We start from the raw sequence: 17,685 nt of genomic DNA, 5'->3' as shown, positions 1-17,685 counted from the left end.
ATATGCTAGGCAAGGCTGAAATTACCAGTGAATAGTCTTTATGTTTTAATAAAAATGTGTGAATGTATGCAATGTATTAGGACTCTGTTAAAAACAAAAAGTTCTGTGGAGAAAATTAATATTTATGATTTATAATTTATAAAGTAATTGTGTTACTGTTAGACAACACTGCATCTAAAACAAAGCTGCTAAGTCCTCATGCTAGAGCAAATAAGCGTCAACCCTGTATTCCTAGGGATTTGGGTGTTAAAATGGAAGAAAGCAATGATTCCCTCGAAGAGAGCTTTGTGCCTAGGCTCTCCTGGTAAAACCAAGTACAAAAATATTTTTTTTTCTGTTCCAATTGTAGCCATGTGTTTTACTCATTGGTAAAAAATGAAAAATATGTGCTCCAAAAGTACAGCGCAGTGTAAAGTGAATTGTGAAAAGTGTGTTCTTTAGTGTGCAGGTGACATGCAAAACACTGTTATAACAAAAATATAAAAGCACTGTTGACCAATACATGGAACACTTTGAATGACCAAGAAGTCTCTTTTTTAATATTCTGATCTTTTTCCCACACTAAATGACAGTGAACAATTTAATATGTCAACGTTTTGACCCCCTATATTACTCCACTGGGATCTTCTTCAGGACAACACAAATGGAAAAAACCCTGAATCTTTGGGACATGTGAAGAATCAATCCATGCCACTGAATAGTAGAAGAAAAGTACAAACGTATTAGCACAAAAAAGGCATCAAGTGGGCAAGTATTATATTCTTATACTACCGCCCAATGGATCAGTGTGAAGGTCAATCAACAGTAAATACTGGGCCTCCAAAAACACGGCCCAAATGATAAGCGGAATTTACTTTTCAGAGCAGCAAGGGGCGTCCTATCTCCCTCATACTCTGAGCAGCGAGTCGTGTCCTGTCTTCCTCAGACTCTCTAATTTGGGTCGAAGAGTACATTTTGCACTAATAAACTAGCCCTGATTGCCAGGAATATTTTGAGGGAAAATCCTGCCCCAAGTGCACATTTAGCAGGCACCAGCTGCTGCTCATGCTCGCTATTCATGTTCTGTTGCATTTGGTGCTATTTCTTATTGCAAAATGCATCCTCGCGTCCATTTTGGATGGTGAACACCCTAAATATCGATTCCAAAATATCGACTGCCCAGAATATCGAAGTTAAAATATAGAGTGGACAGAATATCGAATTATCAAAATATAGATAGGTCAGAATATCGAAATTGGGGTACGAAATATCGATTTCCATAGTATAGAATGTTAAAATATAGATTACCATAATATCGAATTGAAAAATATAGATATCTATAATATCGAATTTTTTTTAGTGTTATGTATGGTAGTATATGTGTTAAAAATATGTATTATTTTTTTAATGTATGTTTAATTTATTTAAACTAATGAATGTTATGTTATTTAATTTTTGCGTAATTTAATTCCGTAGCGGGATGTGGGTTTATAGGGGAATAGGGTGGGAAGTAATTTAATCATGGTTAGTTAAATATCAATTATATTTATATGTTTTGATAATTAATTGATTGATAATTAATTATTAATTGGCAATTAATTGTTAATAATTGGTAATTAATGTATATTAATTGAATAATTGATAATTATGTGAATTGTATTTTTTATTATTAGGAGCGGGTTGTGGGTTTGTAGGGGAATTGGGTGGGAAGTAATTTAATTGTAATAAAGTAAATAAATATTTTTGTATTTATGTGTATTGCTAATTAATTGCTAATTAATTATTAATTGGTAATTAATTTGTATTAATGGGTAAACAATTTGTATGCATTGCTAATTAATTGTTATTAATTGCAAAATCATTTTTATTAATTGATTAATTGATAATGTTAATTGTAATTTTTATTATTGGGAGTGGGTTGTGGGTTTATAGGGGAATTGGGTGGGAAGTAAATTAATTGTAATAAAGTAAATAATATTTTTTTATTTATGTGTATTGATAATTGATAATTAATTATTAATTGGTAATTAATTTGTATTAATTGGTAAATAATTTTTATTAATTGCTAATTAATTTTTTTCAATTGTTATTAATTGGTAAATCTTTTTAATTAACTTTTTATTGGTATTGATAATTAATGTAATCTTATTTTAAAAATAAATCATTACTTTCCCTACTTTTGCACTCTCAGGAGTGGGAATAGTATTTTTTACCCTCACGTTATCCAACTCTTTCCCTACTGTTGCACTCACTGGAGTGGGAATAGTAATTTTTACCCTCCTGCTATCCAACGCTTTCCCTACTGTTACACTCTTTGGAGTGGGAATAGTAATTTTTACCCCTACACTATCCAATGCTTTCCCTACTGTTGCACTCACTGGAGTGGGAATAGTAATTTTTCCCTTCTTGCTATCCAACGCTTTCCCTACTGTCGCACTCTCTGGAGTGGGAATAGTAAATGTTATCCTCCCGCTATCCAACGCTTTCCCTACTGTTGCACTCTTTGGACTGGGAATAGTAATTTTTACCCCTACGCTATCCAACGTTTTCCCTACTGTTGCACTCACTGGAGTGGGAATAGTAATTTTTACCCCTACGCTATCCAACGCTTTCCCTACTGTTGCACTCACTGGAGTGGGCATAGTAATTTTTACGCTCTCACTATCCAACAAAATCTCTACTTTTTTTACATTACTTTTATTATGTTTACATTTTAAGCTTTTTTATATTATATTATGTATGTTTTATTTAATTTTTTTAAATATTTAATTACTTTTATATTATTTTTAATACATTTAAAAAATTCGATATTTTAGCTAACTATATTTTAACATTATATATTTTGGAATCAATATTTTAGTACTTACCTGTTTGTAGATAGGGAGTCGATATTCTGTCCTTCTATATTTTGGCTTCGATATTTTGTGTAGTCGATTTTTTGTCTCTCGATATTAAGTCACTGAACCCTTTTGGACACACAGGACTTTTTTTGCTAACTATGTAGCCGTAATGCAGTTACTCTTCTCGTGTAATTGCATGCATTTTTGGGTGGCTTTGCATGATTACTCTGGAATGAATTACACGAGCTTCACCCACCCCTAGTTTTTTTCTTCTAAACAAACTTTTAACAGGTTTCAAGGCATATGCACAGCACAAGAACAAAACCTTTCCATTGGCAAATATCATACAGTGCTACATCTCGGTGCCCTGCATGCATATTATTTCACCCTTGCAAACCCCCTCTCCCCCTCCCTCATGAGTTATTTCATACAGTTGTGCAAGTTTATAACCATCATTCCATGCCCATTAACGATCTAGAAAGAAGGATAAGTTAATAGTAATTCCCAATGAGTTTTACAACACTTGAGAGTATGGAGGTCACCACATTACCAGCTCATTGTTTCTGAGGCCATGTGCTTTAATGAGAGGCAGGACCAGGCGATTCCACAAGGGACGCTACAGGTGTCTCAGGCTCTGGATCCACAAGACTATCTACCAGTTCCTCCCAGGCCTAGGCCAGATCCAAGGTGCCTATTCACCTCAGAGCATCTCACAACAACACTCTCCCCTCGCATCCTGCCCATTTCTCAAATTCCCTGTGCCATGTGGCCACCCATGGGCTCCCAGGTGTCTCCAGTTCCTAGTGATTTCCCTTTTCGCTAGTATGAAAGCCAGATCTTGAAAGGGGTGTGAGAACCAGCTTAGTAAGCAATGTCCAGGAGAGGTAGGGACCTCCTGTTCTATTACTGCTGCTACAATTTTCGGAATCTCGTCCCAAAAAGTCACCAGGGAGGGGCCAGACCACACCATGTGGAGGAGCTCAGCCCCAGCTCCCTGCAGTGTGGGTATGCTGCATGGACTACATGGAAGTACTTGTGAATGCCCCCTGGAGTGAGGTATGTTCTGTGTAGTATGTAGTAGTTGATCAGTTTGAACCGGGCATTCCTCTAAACTTTTAGGATTCTGGCCAGAATTACGTCCCAGTCCCACTCCGGTATAGGTACTCCTAGGTCTTCCTCACAGCGGTCCTTAAGCACCTCTAAGGATCGAAGCATATCTTCTCGTGTCACCCTATATAGGCATGTGACCGCCTTTTCGCTCACACCTAGTTGGTACATGCTTTGTGAGAATCTGCAACACTTGAAATTTCTGGATATTCACAAAAGGTTTCCATAACATTTCACACAGTGAAATAGACAACTACTCGTACAAGGCTGGAGTAAGTGTGCTTATCAAGATGGGCCAGCAACAATTCAATTCTTAAGGGTAGTGAGAGGAAAGATTAAATGGGACAGTTTTCTATCTTTGGAGAGAAAGTTACAACTACAGACACACATTTTGGCAAGGCTTATTTATGCAGATTGTATGTGTTGTGAAAAATGCATGTGAATAAAACTTAATTTAGTAGGTTTGGTGTAGTAACGCTGCAAATCTACCGCTTTTATAGTTTTTCTGTGTATGATTAGAGAAATTGAGGAGAATCCCATAAAGTTATAAATATATGTCAAATGTAGGAGGATATCTATAAGTGGATTTCTAAATTTTAAAAACCCTTTTGTAAATTTGGCTCATCATCTTGTAGTGATTAAAGAATGATCCAACACAAATCCAAGCCGTATAAATGAAAAGGATTTAATTGTAGGTAGGGAAACTCCAGGCACTGCTCTGCCTCACCATCTCTTCCAACCGCCTTCCCACCTTTAACCAGCATTCTACATTCTTTTACAACATTGCCCAGAGCAGACTATAAAAGAGAAAAGAGGTGATATAAAAAACATACCATATTTACATACTCACAATATTACATACCTGCATCCCTTAATAAATACAACAAGAACTAAAAGGAAGAGAGATTGAACATATCTAATTAATAACCTAACTTTTCCTATAATCAAGCACATTTATTATTCTAATTAACCAGAAGAAACAGAAAAGTAAAAAACATTTAAATGTTTTACTACAGTTCTATGGAAATTCCAGCTCTTCCTACTGTCCAATTTTACCGCCCCTTTAAATATTGTCTTCACTCGGAGCACCTCGGAAAAATGTCATGCTTTTGAGCATTTTAACTTTCACCATCTTTAACATCCAGCAGTTTCACAGATTTACGCATATGAAAAAGGTTTTTCCTTTTCACCTGTTGATCCAGTTCTTTGCCCCTCTCCTTGTTCATCAGACTCTCCACTTCAGCATCACAAGAGCCATATTGACTAATCCAAGGAGGACATATCTTTTTGTAAGGCTTTCGCTTCTTGAACAAATCAAAAGGACTAATACCAGTTGTGCTATGAGGAGTGAACCTATATTCTTCCACTCTTTCCTTCACCACCTCAACCCAGCCCTGACCTTTCAATCATGCCATTCATCTAGGGATCGTACAACAAACATTTCTTAAGTTGGATACCTCTATCGCCCAGAAACATCTTAAACTCTCTAGACGTCAACTGCACACCATTGTCAGTCATCATGCATTTAGGAATTCCTTCCATAGAAAAACTTCAGACAAGAATTTTACTACAGCCTTGAAGTAATATCCTGCACCACACCAAATTCTGACCAACTTGACAGCATGTGCATAAGAGCAAACAGATACTTGGGAACCCCACTAAAATTCAATTCAATTCAATTCAATTTTTTTATTCGATCAATTAAAAACTATCATAAAAGTGCAGATAAATACATGATAAGAATTCATAGTCAATCAGAACAAGAAATAATTCATATTTTATCTAAAGATAAAAAGAAAACCCCATACTACATCTAGATCTTTCCACATTATAAAAACTAATTTCCTAATCAACCCCATATAAAGTGCAAAGGAGTTAGCGAGTGACAGGCCCAAGGGTTATGACAGCCCACCTCTTCCTTTTTCTCATGCAGGCCCATAAGAACGTAGCTACCGAAAAGCATACCAGGGGGTCAGGTAACAATTAAAAAAATAAAGTGCAACCCCACATTGATTAAAATTCCCTTGCTTTAAAATTGGCTTAAGATAGTCGTTCTTTTCTTTCTAATAGAGCCTGAAGAATAAAACTAGATGCAGTTCCGTTTGCATTGAGAGGTTATCACACGGGCACAAACTTAAATCTGCATGGTTATAGGTTTTCTCCGGATAGCCTAACATCAGTGATATCAAGTTCATACGAAACCTCAATAGTATGAATCTGTATTGTGGGCTTGTAACATTTGCTAGATTTAAGTACCCTCTCTCTGTCAATGGTTGGTTCAAAAGATATGTAACTACTGCGTGTTTCTCTTTGTGGTGTTCCTTTTGTTTATAATCCGCCATCGACAAAAACATATTAGTGTCTGTTTGCTTCAAAACCTTTCTACAAGCCGATGGGTCCTTGAATAATAATGGGGCCGATTCACAGAACTAATCTGAGAAAAAATCCTAAACTTATTACTTTTGGTATTCACCAAAGGCATTTAGTAGTAGTAAAGTTAGGATTTTGTCTTAAGTTCGACTTAAAACAGACTTAAGACAGACTTAAGCCAACTTAAGACAGACTTAAGACAGACTTAAGACAGACTTAAGACAAACTTAAGACAGACTTAAGACAGACTTAAGACAACTTAAGACAAATTTAAGACAGACTTAAGACAGACTTAAGACAAAATCCTAACTTTACCACTACTAAATGCCTTCTGTGAATACCAAAAGTAGTAAGTTTAGGATTTTGTCTCAGATTACTTCTGTGAATCGGGCCCACAGAGAGGCCAATTTCTTTCAGGACTGTTTCTACGTAGCCAAGCCACCTAGACGTTGTGCTATTATCCATGCTTGGACAATTCCTTATTATTGTTTGTGTGAGTGACACTGTGTCCCTCTGCCAGATTGAGAGCCACAAAAGAATTGGAGCTAATTGTATTGCATCTGCAATATAAGGCAGGCCCAGTTCCAAAAGTAGAGTGTAATTTGAGGAAGAGAGAGGGGTTTTTATCTCTTTTTCTTGCCCCAGCTATAATTGCAAAGGACTTAGTGTGATTTACCTTCAGGTCTAATGAGTCCATGAAGGATACATACGTGGTTATCAAACGTTGGAGACCAAGCCCTGTCCTAGCAATCAACACTGCATCGTCGGCGTAAGCCAAGATGGGTAGCAGTTGAGAATCAAATATGGGGATATCTCGTGTAGCCATAGTGAGTGCATTTTCGACTCGTTTTGTGTAAACGGAGAAGAGAAATGGGGCAAGGACGCATCGCTGCCTTACTCTTCTGGCGGATTTGAATGGACATGTACAGTCCCCGTTTTTGGTGTAGTGGACCAATGCCGTGGCGTTTGAATACAACTGTCTTATGAAGTTTATTATAGCTGGGATAAACCCCCATCTCCTCCATTATCTTCCATAGCTTTACATGGACCACGCAGTTTAATGCTGCCGACAGGTCCTTGAAAGCCATGTAGATTTTTCCTTCCTTCATTCTGGTATATTTTTCTGTGATCAGTGATAAATTCAAGCACTGCTCCACGGTGCCCCTTCCCTGCTGGAACCCCTACTGGGCCTGGATTAAGATGTTGTTTTCCTTGGCCCACCCCTATAACTTAGATAGGAGGAGCTGGCCCATGAGCTTCACTGTAGTGTCCAGCAGAGAAATTGGTCTATAATTTTTTGGATTAGCCCTGTCCCCTTTTTTAGGTCTCGCCTGACCCAGCGCATGCGCTGGTCTGGCGAGACATTTTGTGAGGGCTCAAAAAAGTGCTACCACTGTAGCCTAGAGCTACAGTGCATGAGTGCGGGCGCGTGTGCCTCACTTTCGCGGCAGCACGGCCGCTTTGATGTTTGATCGCTATCGCGATCACTTTCACTTTTACGGCCGCTTTGATGTTCTCTGTGAGCCTGTTTATTACTTCTATGTAGTAATGGTGGCACCCGTGCGCCGCCATTACTACAGAGCAGTAATAAACAGAAACAAGCATTGGCATAGCCAATAGGTCTCGCTTTTGGGACCTTATAAGTATTTAATTATGCAACTGTTGCATGGCTAAACACTTATAAGGTCCCAAAAGCGAGACCTATTGGCTATGCCAATGCTTGTTGTAGATTGGAACAATGACACCCGCAGACCATAAAGGGGGAGACCTACCAGAGCTATACTGCTGAGGACATTTGTTAATAGGGGAGCCCATAGGTCCGGTGTTTCTTGGAAAAAATCAATTTGTACACCATCCCGGTCCTGGGTCCTTACCCGATCTACACGAAATCAGACATTTCTTCACTTCAGTAAATGAGAAGGAGAGAGGAGTATGAGAGTTTGATTCCGTGTTCAAAAATGGTGTTCGGGGGAGAGTACTTGGGGCAAAGATGTTTTCAAAAGAGGTTACCCATGCTTCCTCGTCTACATTATTGTCTAATGTGGAATCTCTGGGATTTTTGAAGTGTGGTGCATTTACTATCTTCCAGAAATCACGGCTATTACCCATTCTTGCTGCCTGATAAAGGTTCGCCCAAATCTCCTCCTTCATAGCCTTTTCTCTATTTCTTAGAGTTAGCTTATACGGAGCCCGCAATACCTTTATTTGGTCTGGGATTCTGGGTCTAATTTTCAGGGTGTGCTTCAGAGCCTTCCTTGCTTTTGAGCACAGCGTGTCAAACCAGCCCCTGCCAGCCACTGTATTTAACGCTTTTGTGCATGTGAGGGACAGTTTTACCTTCACTAAAAGGCCACAGAAGGCCGTCACCATTTCCCCTGCTTCGGCATCTGGTTCTAAACATATTGATATGTTACTTTGTGAACTTGATATCATTTCTGAGCTCATCTTAGGTTTATCAATATGGGCTCACTTTAAGTGTATTCCATTTCTTCTTGCCACAATTGGAGTACCGACATTCTGGATGCAGTGGGAGTCCCCTAAAGATACCTTTATCTGAAAGGATAGAATGGCATGATCACAAAAAATTGTGAATTGATTTCCCAACCTAGTGGCCCTTATACTGATAGGGGTGGTAAGTGATATATAGTCAATAGTTGACTCTAGCCCATTTCTCTGGAAGGTTCCCACCGAGTTACCTATTGGAGGTTCTGGATCATAGGTATTACCATGTTTCGGGAGTACAATATCCTGTTTAAGCAGTTGCTGTATTGATTGTGGGTGAAATTATATATGAGATTCCCCCCAAATAAACTAGGCCACATACAGGGGCTACATTATTTTTGCAGGAGTGTATGTTAAAATCTCCCAGCCAAATGATGTTGGGTGCCTCATTCCTAATATTACCTATGGAGTGTTCCAGAACCACATCAACCTCACCAACAATAGAGTGCATATTTAGGACAAACTCATTATTATAGGTATTAATTAAAAACCACATGCCTTCCTGTTGTACCTCAAGTGTGAGGTAAAGGGAAATTTAAATTTGGGGATTCAAACTTTATTACCTTTCCTGAAATGCTATTTGGAATCAGAGTCAAAATACCCCCTTTGCCCTCTCTGAAGCAAATGGTTTAGCTAAGGTTTGAAAAGAACGGTAGCCATTTATGAATATTGGCTCCGTAGAGCATGTCTCCTGGAAACATGCAATGTCGTGGTCCAGCCAATTTTATTGCCAATTGTTTTCACTAAATTTTGGGGCGATACCGTCCTCGTTCAACGAGGCTATCTTGAGCACCATTTTAGTTTCCCCCATTGTGGCTTAGATGACAGTGGGCTCTCTCCAGTAGCAGAGGCCGAAATAACATAACTCTTGCAGTTAGCTAGAGAATTTAAGGCCAGTGGATGTAGTCATTCGCATGCTTCCAGGTCGGACAGAGGGGCAGATCTATTCTCCAGGCTTCTGCCTGGTGTCCCGAAAAAAAAAAATGAATTCTCCCACGCCTGGCCCTCCCTCTGGTATAGATTACTTCTTGGGACTAGCGAGAGAAAGGGTCTGTAAAAATAACCCAGCGGTAACACAGTAACCTGGGAACTCTGTGGGGGAACTTTACCTAGATACTCTAGTAGGTGTCTAATGACAATTTCATTTTTAAAATGTAGAACTACGCAGTCTCCCAGCATTTCTTTCCTCGTTTCCTCGCATGGCCTACCCAAGCTACCCTTCTAGCCATAATCAAATAACTTGGGAGGCTCCTGCCTCTGCCCCCACCTCATTCAGTTATTGCGTCAACCAATGTAGGGCTTTAGACATATGTTGGTCTGTGGATTCTGGTTGGCCCTCCCTCAGCGATGGTACATTCCCTAGCACCAGTACCCGAGGTGCAGCTGCCGGGGGGAGATGTAGAATCTATGTTCCAGTCACCATTGGTCCAATGTTCAGCCTTCCAGGCCTTTGATGCTCAGATCGTCCACCCGGCCCATTCATGATCCCACCCTGACATGTGGAAGCTATGTTGGGGTGGAGGATTTGATGGTTTATTGCGTCCTCCACTCCATTGGAGTGTTGCAGGTGTGCCTGTCTATGAGCAGTTATGCCAGGGGTTATACTCATGTGGGTATCAGAGTTAGGGTGTAAAGGATTGACCAAGTCAGTAGATGCTATTGCATTGTTTGGACAATTTGTGGTCAACTTCATTCTGAGTGACTGTATTTGAGTTTGAGTCTCTTGGCCAAATCTTGATCCAATACTAGTGGACAATGTCTCTAATAGATGGGCATTGTGTGTGGCCTGAGATTTTAAGCCTGCTAACTTCTCTTCGATCCGCTTCAATATTAATGAGATGGTGTTCAGCATAGTGACAACCAGAGTTTCTAGTCTCTGCCACATGTCCTCGTTTGTCAAAGGGTTCACAGTTGGTGTGGGAATTTCCTAGGTACTTTCTCTACCTTGCATGCCTTGCACAACTGCTGTATCATCACCGCTCCCCCTTGCTTTGGCCGGTCTAGGAGATTTTGCTGTTTTTTTTACTCTGTGGGCCACCTCCCGTTTTTCTCTTGCCTGGGTGTTCGATGCTAGCTCCCAGAGACTTTTTCGTGCCTGGAGCCCTAGTAGATATTCCTTTCGTCGGGCATGTCAGTGCTGGCTGGTCGGGTATTGTTCTCGTAAGTGTTTCCATTACTACTTCCTGAGCTAATAAGGGAGGTTGCTTAGGGGCGGTAATAGATGTCTCGCCCCTCAAGGAAAATCTTGTTTGTGGGATAGGCTCCAAAGATAAACGGCGTTCTGTCAGTTCATTTTCGTGTGTTAGGACTGATGTTTCCCTAGTTAAAAAGGAATCAAGAGTTCCCACAATTCCATCTCCCAGATGGTCATTCAGACCCTTACGCTTACTCATCCTGAAGTGGGGCTATAAAATTGAACACAGTAACAAGAAAAAATAATGACAGTGCACAGTACCTTGATTGAAGACTCAGATTTCAGAGGGGGGTCCTAGCCCAGCCTCTGACGGGCATGGACGGGCCTGCCCTTGACCCCGGGCTTTGCCCGGGCATGGCACTGGCGTGGCCCGTGCGTGCTCCGTGCCGCAGGCCGGCATCCTCCTCTTATAGCGCGTCCGCGCGCTATACGTGGCGGAAGTTGTGGTCCTCCTGGACCAAGTTACAGGAGTCCATGGGTGAACAATAGGAGCCCAACAGTGAAAGCGGCTACAAGGCACCGCGGGCCGGCTTCCTCCTCTTGTAGCGCGTCCGCGCGCTATATGTGGCGGGAGTCTTGGTCCTCCTGGACCAAGTTATGGGAGTCCGTGATCGAGCAACAGGAGCCCAACAGTGAAAGCAGCTAAAATTCAAAGGTCCCATAATATCAAATGCCACGTCTTCCCACACCTCAGTGATAACTTAGCGACACACCATGGAAGTGGTCCTTACTTTCTGGGCTTTGTCACTCAATTTGCACTCAATGCAATCTCTCACTTTCCTTTCAAAGTTTATGTCCATCCCAGGCCACCAATAGGTCCTCCTCATCCTTTCCTTTGACTTGCAGATTCCCATGTGACCCTGCTGAGCCAGACTAATGAGATTTTCAATAATCCCACCAAGAGAAATAAGTTTGACATATCTCAACACCACAGTACTGCTAACTGACAATTCGCTCCAAACTTTCTGAAACCCATCCAGACTCGGATCAGCATTAAACTTCTTATTCTTACCAGTAAGCATATGTCTCACTCTTTTGAGGATATCATCCTTCTCCATTTCACTTTTCCATTCATTCTCCAAAACACACCCTTCAGAAACCACACAAAAACTGTTTGAACTTTTGTACTGCCCAAAACACGGCCAGTGCCTCTTTCTCAATTGTAGACTACTGCGTCTCTACTCCCCTGAGAGAGCGTGAAGCAAAAGCAATTGTCACATCTCCACCACCCTATGTCTGTTTTAGCACAGCTGCCTGCCCCTTATCACTGGCATCATTGGCAGTGTAACTCAGCAACCCTGGAATAAAACTTCTGAAAAACTGGGCCTAAACTTAATTAGACTTCACTTTCACAAATTCCTGTTGGCAGTCTGTGTCTGATGCAAACTGAACTCCCTTTTTAAAAAGATTACAAATGGTGCTAGTTTTCACCACGAAAGTAGGCACAAATATACTGTAAAACTTTGCTATGCCCAAGAACACTTGCACATCTTCCTTGCAAGTGGGATGTGATAGCCTCACAAGGATATTGACCAAGGCTTCATTTGGCTTAATCCCCTTCTCAGTCATAGTGTGACCCTGATAGGTAATCTAGGGTTGCCGAAACTTACATTTTTTGCTCAATCAATCAGGGATTGATAGAGCACGCTACAGACCTGTGCGGGTCTCAAGGCACAGGTGGGGTGGGGGGGTTGAGGTTCGGGCAGCTCCGAGGTCAACCGAAGAGCCAGGTCTTGAGGTCCTTTCTGAATATTTGCAGTGGAGGGCTTCGTCTGATGCTGAGGGGGAGATCGTTCCAGGTCTTGGCCGTGATGTAGAAGAAGGATCTGCCCCCTGTTTTGGCTCTGTGGATGCGGGGGACCTTGGCCAGGTCTAGGTTGGCGGAGCGGAGGTTTCTCTTGAAGGTGTGGAAGGAGATTCTTTCATCGAGGAATTGGGGTCCAGTGGTATGGAGGGATTTGTAGCCATGTATGAGCAGTTTGAAGGTCATTCTCTTTTCGACAGGGAGCCAGTGGAGGTCGTGGAGGTGCTATGTGATGTGGTCATGTCATGGGATGCCGAGGACGATTCTGGCTGCAGCGTTCTGGATGGTCTTCAGTTTGCGAAGGAGTGTTTTGTTGATTCCGGCGTACAGCGCGTTTCCATAGTCCAGCCTGCTGGTGATGAGTGTGTGGGTGATGATCTTCCTAGAGTCGGGGGGATCCATTTGAAGGTCTTGCGGAGTACGCGGAGGGTGTTGAAGCATGTGGAGGACACAGCGTTGATCTGGCGGGTAATGAACGTATCATATTTACATACTTACAATACCACAATCTCCTGGAGAACAAAGACAGAATGGAGCGGAAATGGTGGATGGTATATATATCAAGATAGATGAGAAATCTAAAAAATTTAGCTATACACATAGCAGAGGAAAAGATTAACACTAGGGACATAAAAGATATATTCAATTCTTATTTTCATGCGACAGTACACAAATCAACATTTTTCAGGGAAAGAGGATGCCGAGAATTAAAGATAACAATATGAGATGAAAGGGAAAGACTCAGGAGTAAGACTAGAAATGTTCTGCCTAAAATAAGAATATAAAATACATTGAACAGCCTTGCAGTAAAAGTGCGGTAGACTAAAAGTGGTAATTATTTTATACGAGTGAGTACAGACAAACAAAATCACTTGTACCAAAAAAGTAACAATTTGTTAATTCTCAACTTTGCACCATCACTTGGTTGTAAATTTGACACTTCGGGGAATTTTCAAAACTTTGAGAAAGTAAGCCTAGAAAGCTGCACCAATGTTAGTTTTTGTGGCATACTTCAGGAAATCTTTTGTAAATTTCATTAGACATCTCGGTATTGCCATATCCACCAGAGTTATTGTACTCAGTGTATAATTATGCTTTCTAAAATGATGTCACTGATGTCAGGTAAACTTCAGAATAAAACATTAAGAACAAATCGTAATCAAAATAACTAAATATATATATATATATATATATATATATATATATATATATATATATATATATATATATATATATATATATATATATATATATATATATATATATATATATATATATATATATAATATAATTGGATATTATTTTTATTTCACATGTGATTGATGAAGCACTTTGAGAAGCGACAGCCTTAAAATATAGACGAAAATGCCTCGAGGCTGTTGAATATTTTTGTAAATCCTAGGGATAGAGAGTGGTGAACCCACACAGTGATCCCAGCCTCAGGAGCTTGAAGAATCGCACCACAAAATACACATGAAGTAAAATGGCACGGCGGGATGATGGATCTGCTGTCGAACTCTGAGGTCACAAGTTGAAATGATGGTGAAGGGGGACAGCCTATCATCATCCAGAGCTTGATTTAGATGGTTCATTGAATCAAATGTTTTAGCAATTTTATGACAAGACAAAATTAGAATTACTGAACAATAGAATGTCAACATTTCCTGCAGTTTGGGACATTCATTTAACCAGCTTATGTACTATGTACTGTTTTGTATTTTTACATTTGTACAGCACTTACTGCCCGTGTGGGGGCGCTAAAGCACTTGCCTTCATGGACAGCAAGCTACAACATGCGGGGAGTGTGTTTGGAAGGGTGTTCTCTTTGTTTTGAGCCTATGTGGGAAATGTTTTATGTTGTGAGTGATGACAACTGAAGTGCAGTTATTGTGTTACGGAATGCAGCGCTTGCCATGATGATGCATGTGTGAGAGAAACGCACATTATGCAGTAAGGTATGCTAAATTTTGTGGCAAGAAAAAGCACAGTATGCAGCATCATGCATCACATTTTATGATGGTGTTACCTCATTATTTTGTCATTTTTACACGTTAGCACTGTCTGGGTGTGGTCTCACCTCATTGGTATCAGTCTGACAACCGAATACAGCAATAAGTAACAGAAAGATAACAAGTGAACGCTTCCAAAGGGCTTTCTATTGCACAGCAACAAATGTTTTAGTAACATTTGATCCTTTTTATCTGGAAACACATTTTGTTGCTAAAATGTGCGGATCATGCAGCAGATTATAAATTATGTGGCAAATATACAAATATGTGGAAAATGCAGCAGCTGCAAAAACTCATAATTCCAGTGGCCCTGATGAAACACTATGGCAGTTGTAATATGGTGAACAGGATATCTGTCACGTTTGTGACGAGGTGTCTGTCCTCCAGACTCTAAATCAGACTGTAAATCATCATTAATACATTTTGGAAGTTATACTGTAAATTCACAAGAAAATCAAAATGATCTGGTCTGCATGTATCAGAATAACATAGTTTGCGAAAGGAAGGCCCAGGACTGGAACAGTGCCCGGTGACATGAAGCCCTGTGGTCACTCGAACACTGAGGCAGCAGGACCCATATTAAACAACCATTGGCATAGCCAATGGGTCTCGCCTTTGGGACCTTATAAGTGTTTAGCCATGCAACAGTTGCATAACTAAATACTTATAAGGTCCCAAAAGCGAGACCTATTGGCTATGCCAAGCGGCCGTGCTGCCGCGATCGCGATCAAACATCAGAGCGGCCGTTCGGCCGCAAAAGTGAAAGTAATTGCGGTAAAAGCAGCGCCCGAGCACATGCACTGTAGCTCTAGGCTGGCCTGGTAGCACTTTTTGGAGCCCTCTCAATAAGTCTCACCAGACCAGCGCATGCGCTGGGTCCACAGGCACTGTAGCTCTAGGCTGGCCTGGTAGCACTTTTTGGAGCCCTCTCAATAAGTCTCGCCAGACCAGCGCATGCGCTGGGTCAGGCGAGACCTAAAAAGGTATTATTGTTAGATTTCGGACTGCTTTGAATTTGTTCCTGAACTCTCGTCATATGCCCTCCAGGTGGTGTCTGAAGAGGCGACCGTCACCCTTGAATTCACAATGAAGCCGACCTCCTGCAAGAAAGAAGGATTCCGGCCGGAGAAGTGTCCCTATCGGAGATTTGGGGTAAGTATCGCTCTCTTTGGTGCAAATATAATTCACATCAGGCGGTATTAGGGACCGTGGCAAAGGTTACTAACAGGTGAGAAATATTGGCGGACATTTTGTAAACCCGATGCTCGAGAGAAGGAAGGGGGCTGACATAAGTAGCAGCGGTGAAAGTAGAAGAGATTTTAGAAATAGTGTGTAGCACTCACATCACTGTGGATTCTTTGGCAGCCTTCTAGTGACTTCAAAGGAGGTATGCTCACTAATGTTACTTTTTTTTAACAGTGAACGTTACTTTTTTTTTAACAGTGAACGGATGGGTCTTCAATACTTTTCTGAACTTTTTGTGGTGGAGCTGCAGGAGCAGAGGGTTCTGGGAAAGAAGCCTTGTACAAGTTTAAGGCTGGCTTTAGCACTGGTGGCATTCAGTACAACAATCTTTTTAGGTGCCCCCCAACCATGAACTCCTTCTCCCCAAATTCCCTCACTACCACCCTCCAACAATGCCCCTCATCTCTCCTTAGTCCCTCTCTGCCATACACTTCATTTTTTTTATAGCGCTAGTCATAGTTCACTCTCACTCAGTTCTATGATCTGCATGGCATGCGTTCTTTGTAGCAGGCACATTAACCTTCTGCGCTACTTTATGATGAGTCAAAACTGCCCCTAGATAACATTCTTATCTCTCTCCAGCAGAAACATTAATCACAGGGTTATCTTGACATTTTTATTGTTGCCTGAAAACTGCTGGACACACGAGGAGCTCTGCAACAGGAACTTTTAAACCTATAAGTTATCCATAAACACAGCTGCACCCCACCACCCTCAAGGTCAGCACCAGATGTGGCTGCGCTAGTTGCAACACCCCAAAGCTGACCCTATACAAGTCCTTGAGATCAATGCTATGTTCCCTCAGAAGCCAGTAGAGATCTTTTTCACGGCTTGGGTGATGTGGTGGCTGAAGATTGAGAATATATAGCAAACATCCTCCCACTCTTAAACAGTCCTAATGAAGATCTTTATCTCTGGAGGTGCCCTGGATGTGGAGGACAACTAGTTTAAAAATGAACTTTACGTCATGCCTGTTCTGTGTAGCGCAGGTGCTACTGCTGGAATTTCCCAATGTTGTACTGTTTCAAGAAACGCTGCTGAGTTTTGTGTGAAGAAACTGGACCCTTAGAATCCCGAAATACATTATACCAAGCCACAAGGGTGAGTGGGGGGAACTGGGCCTACCCAACATCAAACATTTAATTGAAATGGATTAAATCAGCCTGGAACCACAATCCTAAAGGGAAACCATGGGTACACCTGGACCAGACATTCCCCCAAATTCTACTTCAACACCTGCCATGCCTTCCGGTCGAGCCAGACCTAATGCGCACTCATTATTACAAACCACAGCGATTTTGCTAGAATATTGGCAAGCCTTTAGAAAGAAAAAAGACTTAACATCTTAGCGCTCTCCAATGACACCGATAACACACAACACTTTGTCAGGACCCCAGTTTCATGGTGGAGCCAACATAGTCTACACACATTAGATGATGTGTCGGGGGAAAACTTGCTACAAGAGATGAAATTGAGACAACCAGAGATTAGAGCAAGAAGAGGAACATAGATTAACACATCTGTTACCCTGGCTTGGCAAACAGAGAGAAGACACGAATGGAAGTTCTCAAACAATCAAAGGTGAAAGGGTTATCACGTGGCTATATCCAATATTCAAGATCTACTCATCCACAC

The 17,685-nt window shown here is 41.1% G+C and overlaps 1 protein-coding gene across 2 annotated transcripts in view; it reads left to right on the top strand.

Annotated features, from left to right (window-relative positions):
- LOC146796149 (retinoic acid receptor responder protein 2-like) overlaps positions 1-17,685 on the top strand; it is a 177,593-nt gene that overhangs the window by 45,501 nt on the left and 114,407 nt on the right. For both annotated transcript variants that reach the window (XM_085628544.1, XM_085628545.1), the window contains one exon: positions 15,853-15,957. In XM_085628544.1, coding sequence (XP_085484670.1) covers positions 15,853-15,957 — 105 coding nt within the window. The remainder of the gene's footprint in view (positions 1-15,852; positions 15,958-17,685) is intronic.

This window comes from Triturus cristatus, chromosome 10 (genome assembly GCF_964204655.1).
Source record: "Triturus cristatus chromosome 10, aTriCri1.1, whole genome shotgun sequence".
NCBI classification, from domain to species: domain Eukaryota; kingdom Metazoa; phylum Chordata; class Amphibia; order Caudata; family Salamandridae; genus Triturus; species Triturus cristatus.
Note: the sequence above shows the minus strand (reverse complement) of the source record. Positions and strands in the feature narration are given on the sequence as shown.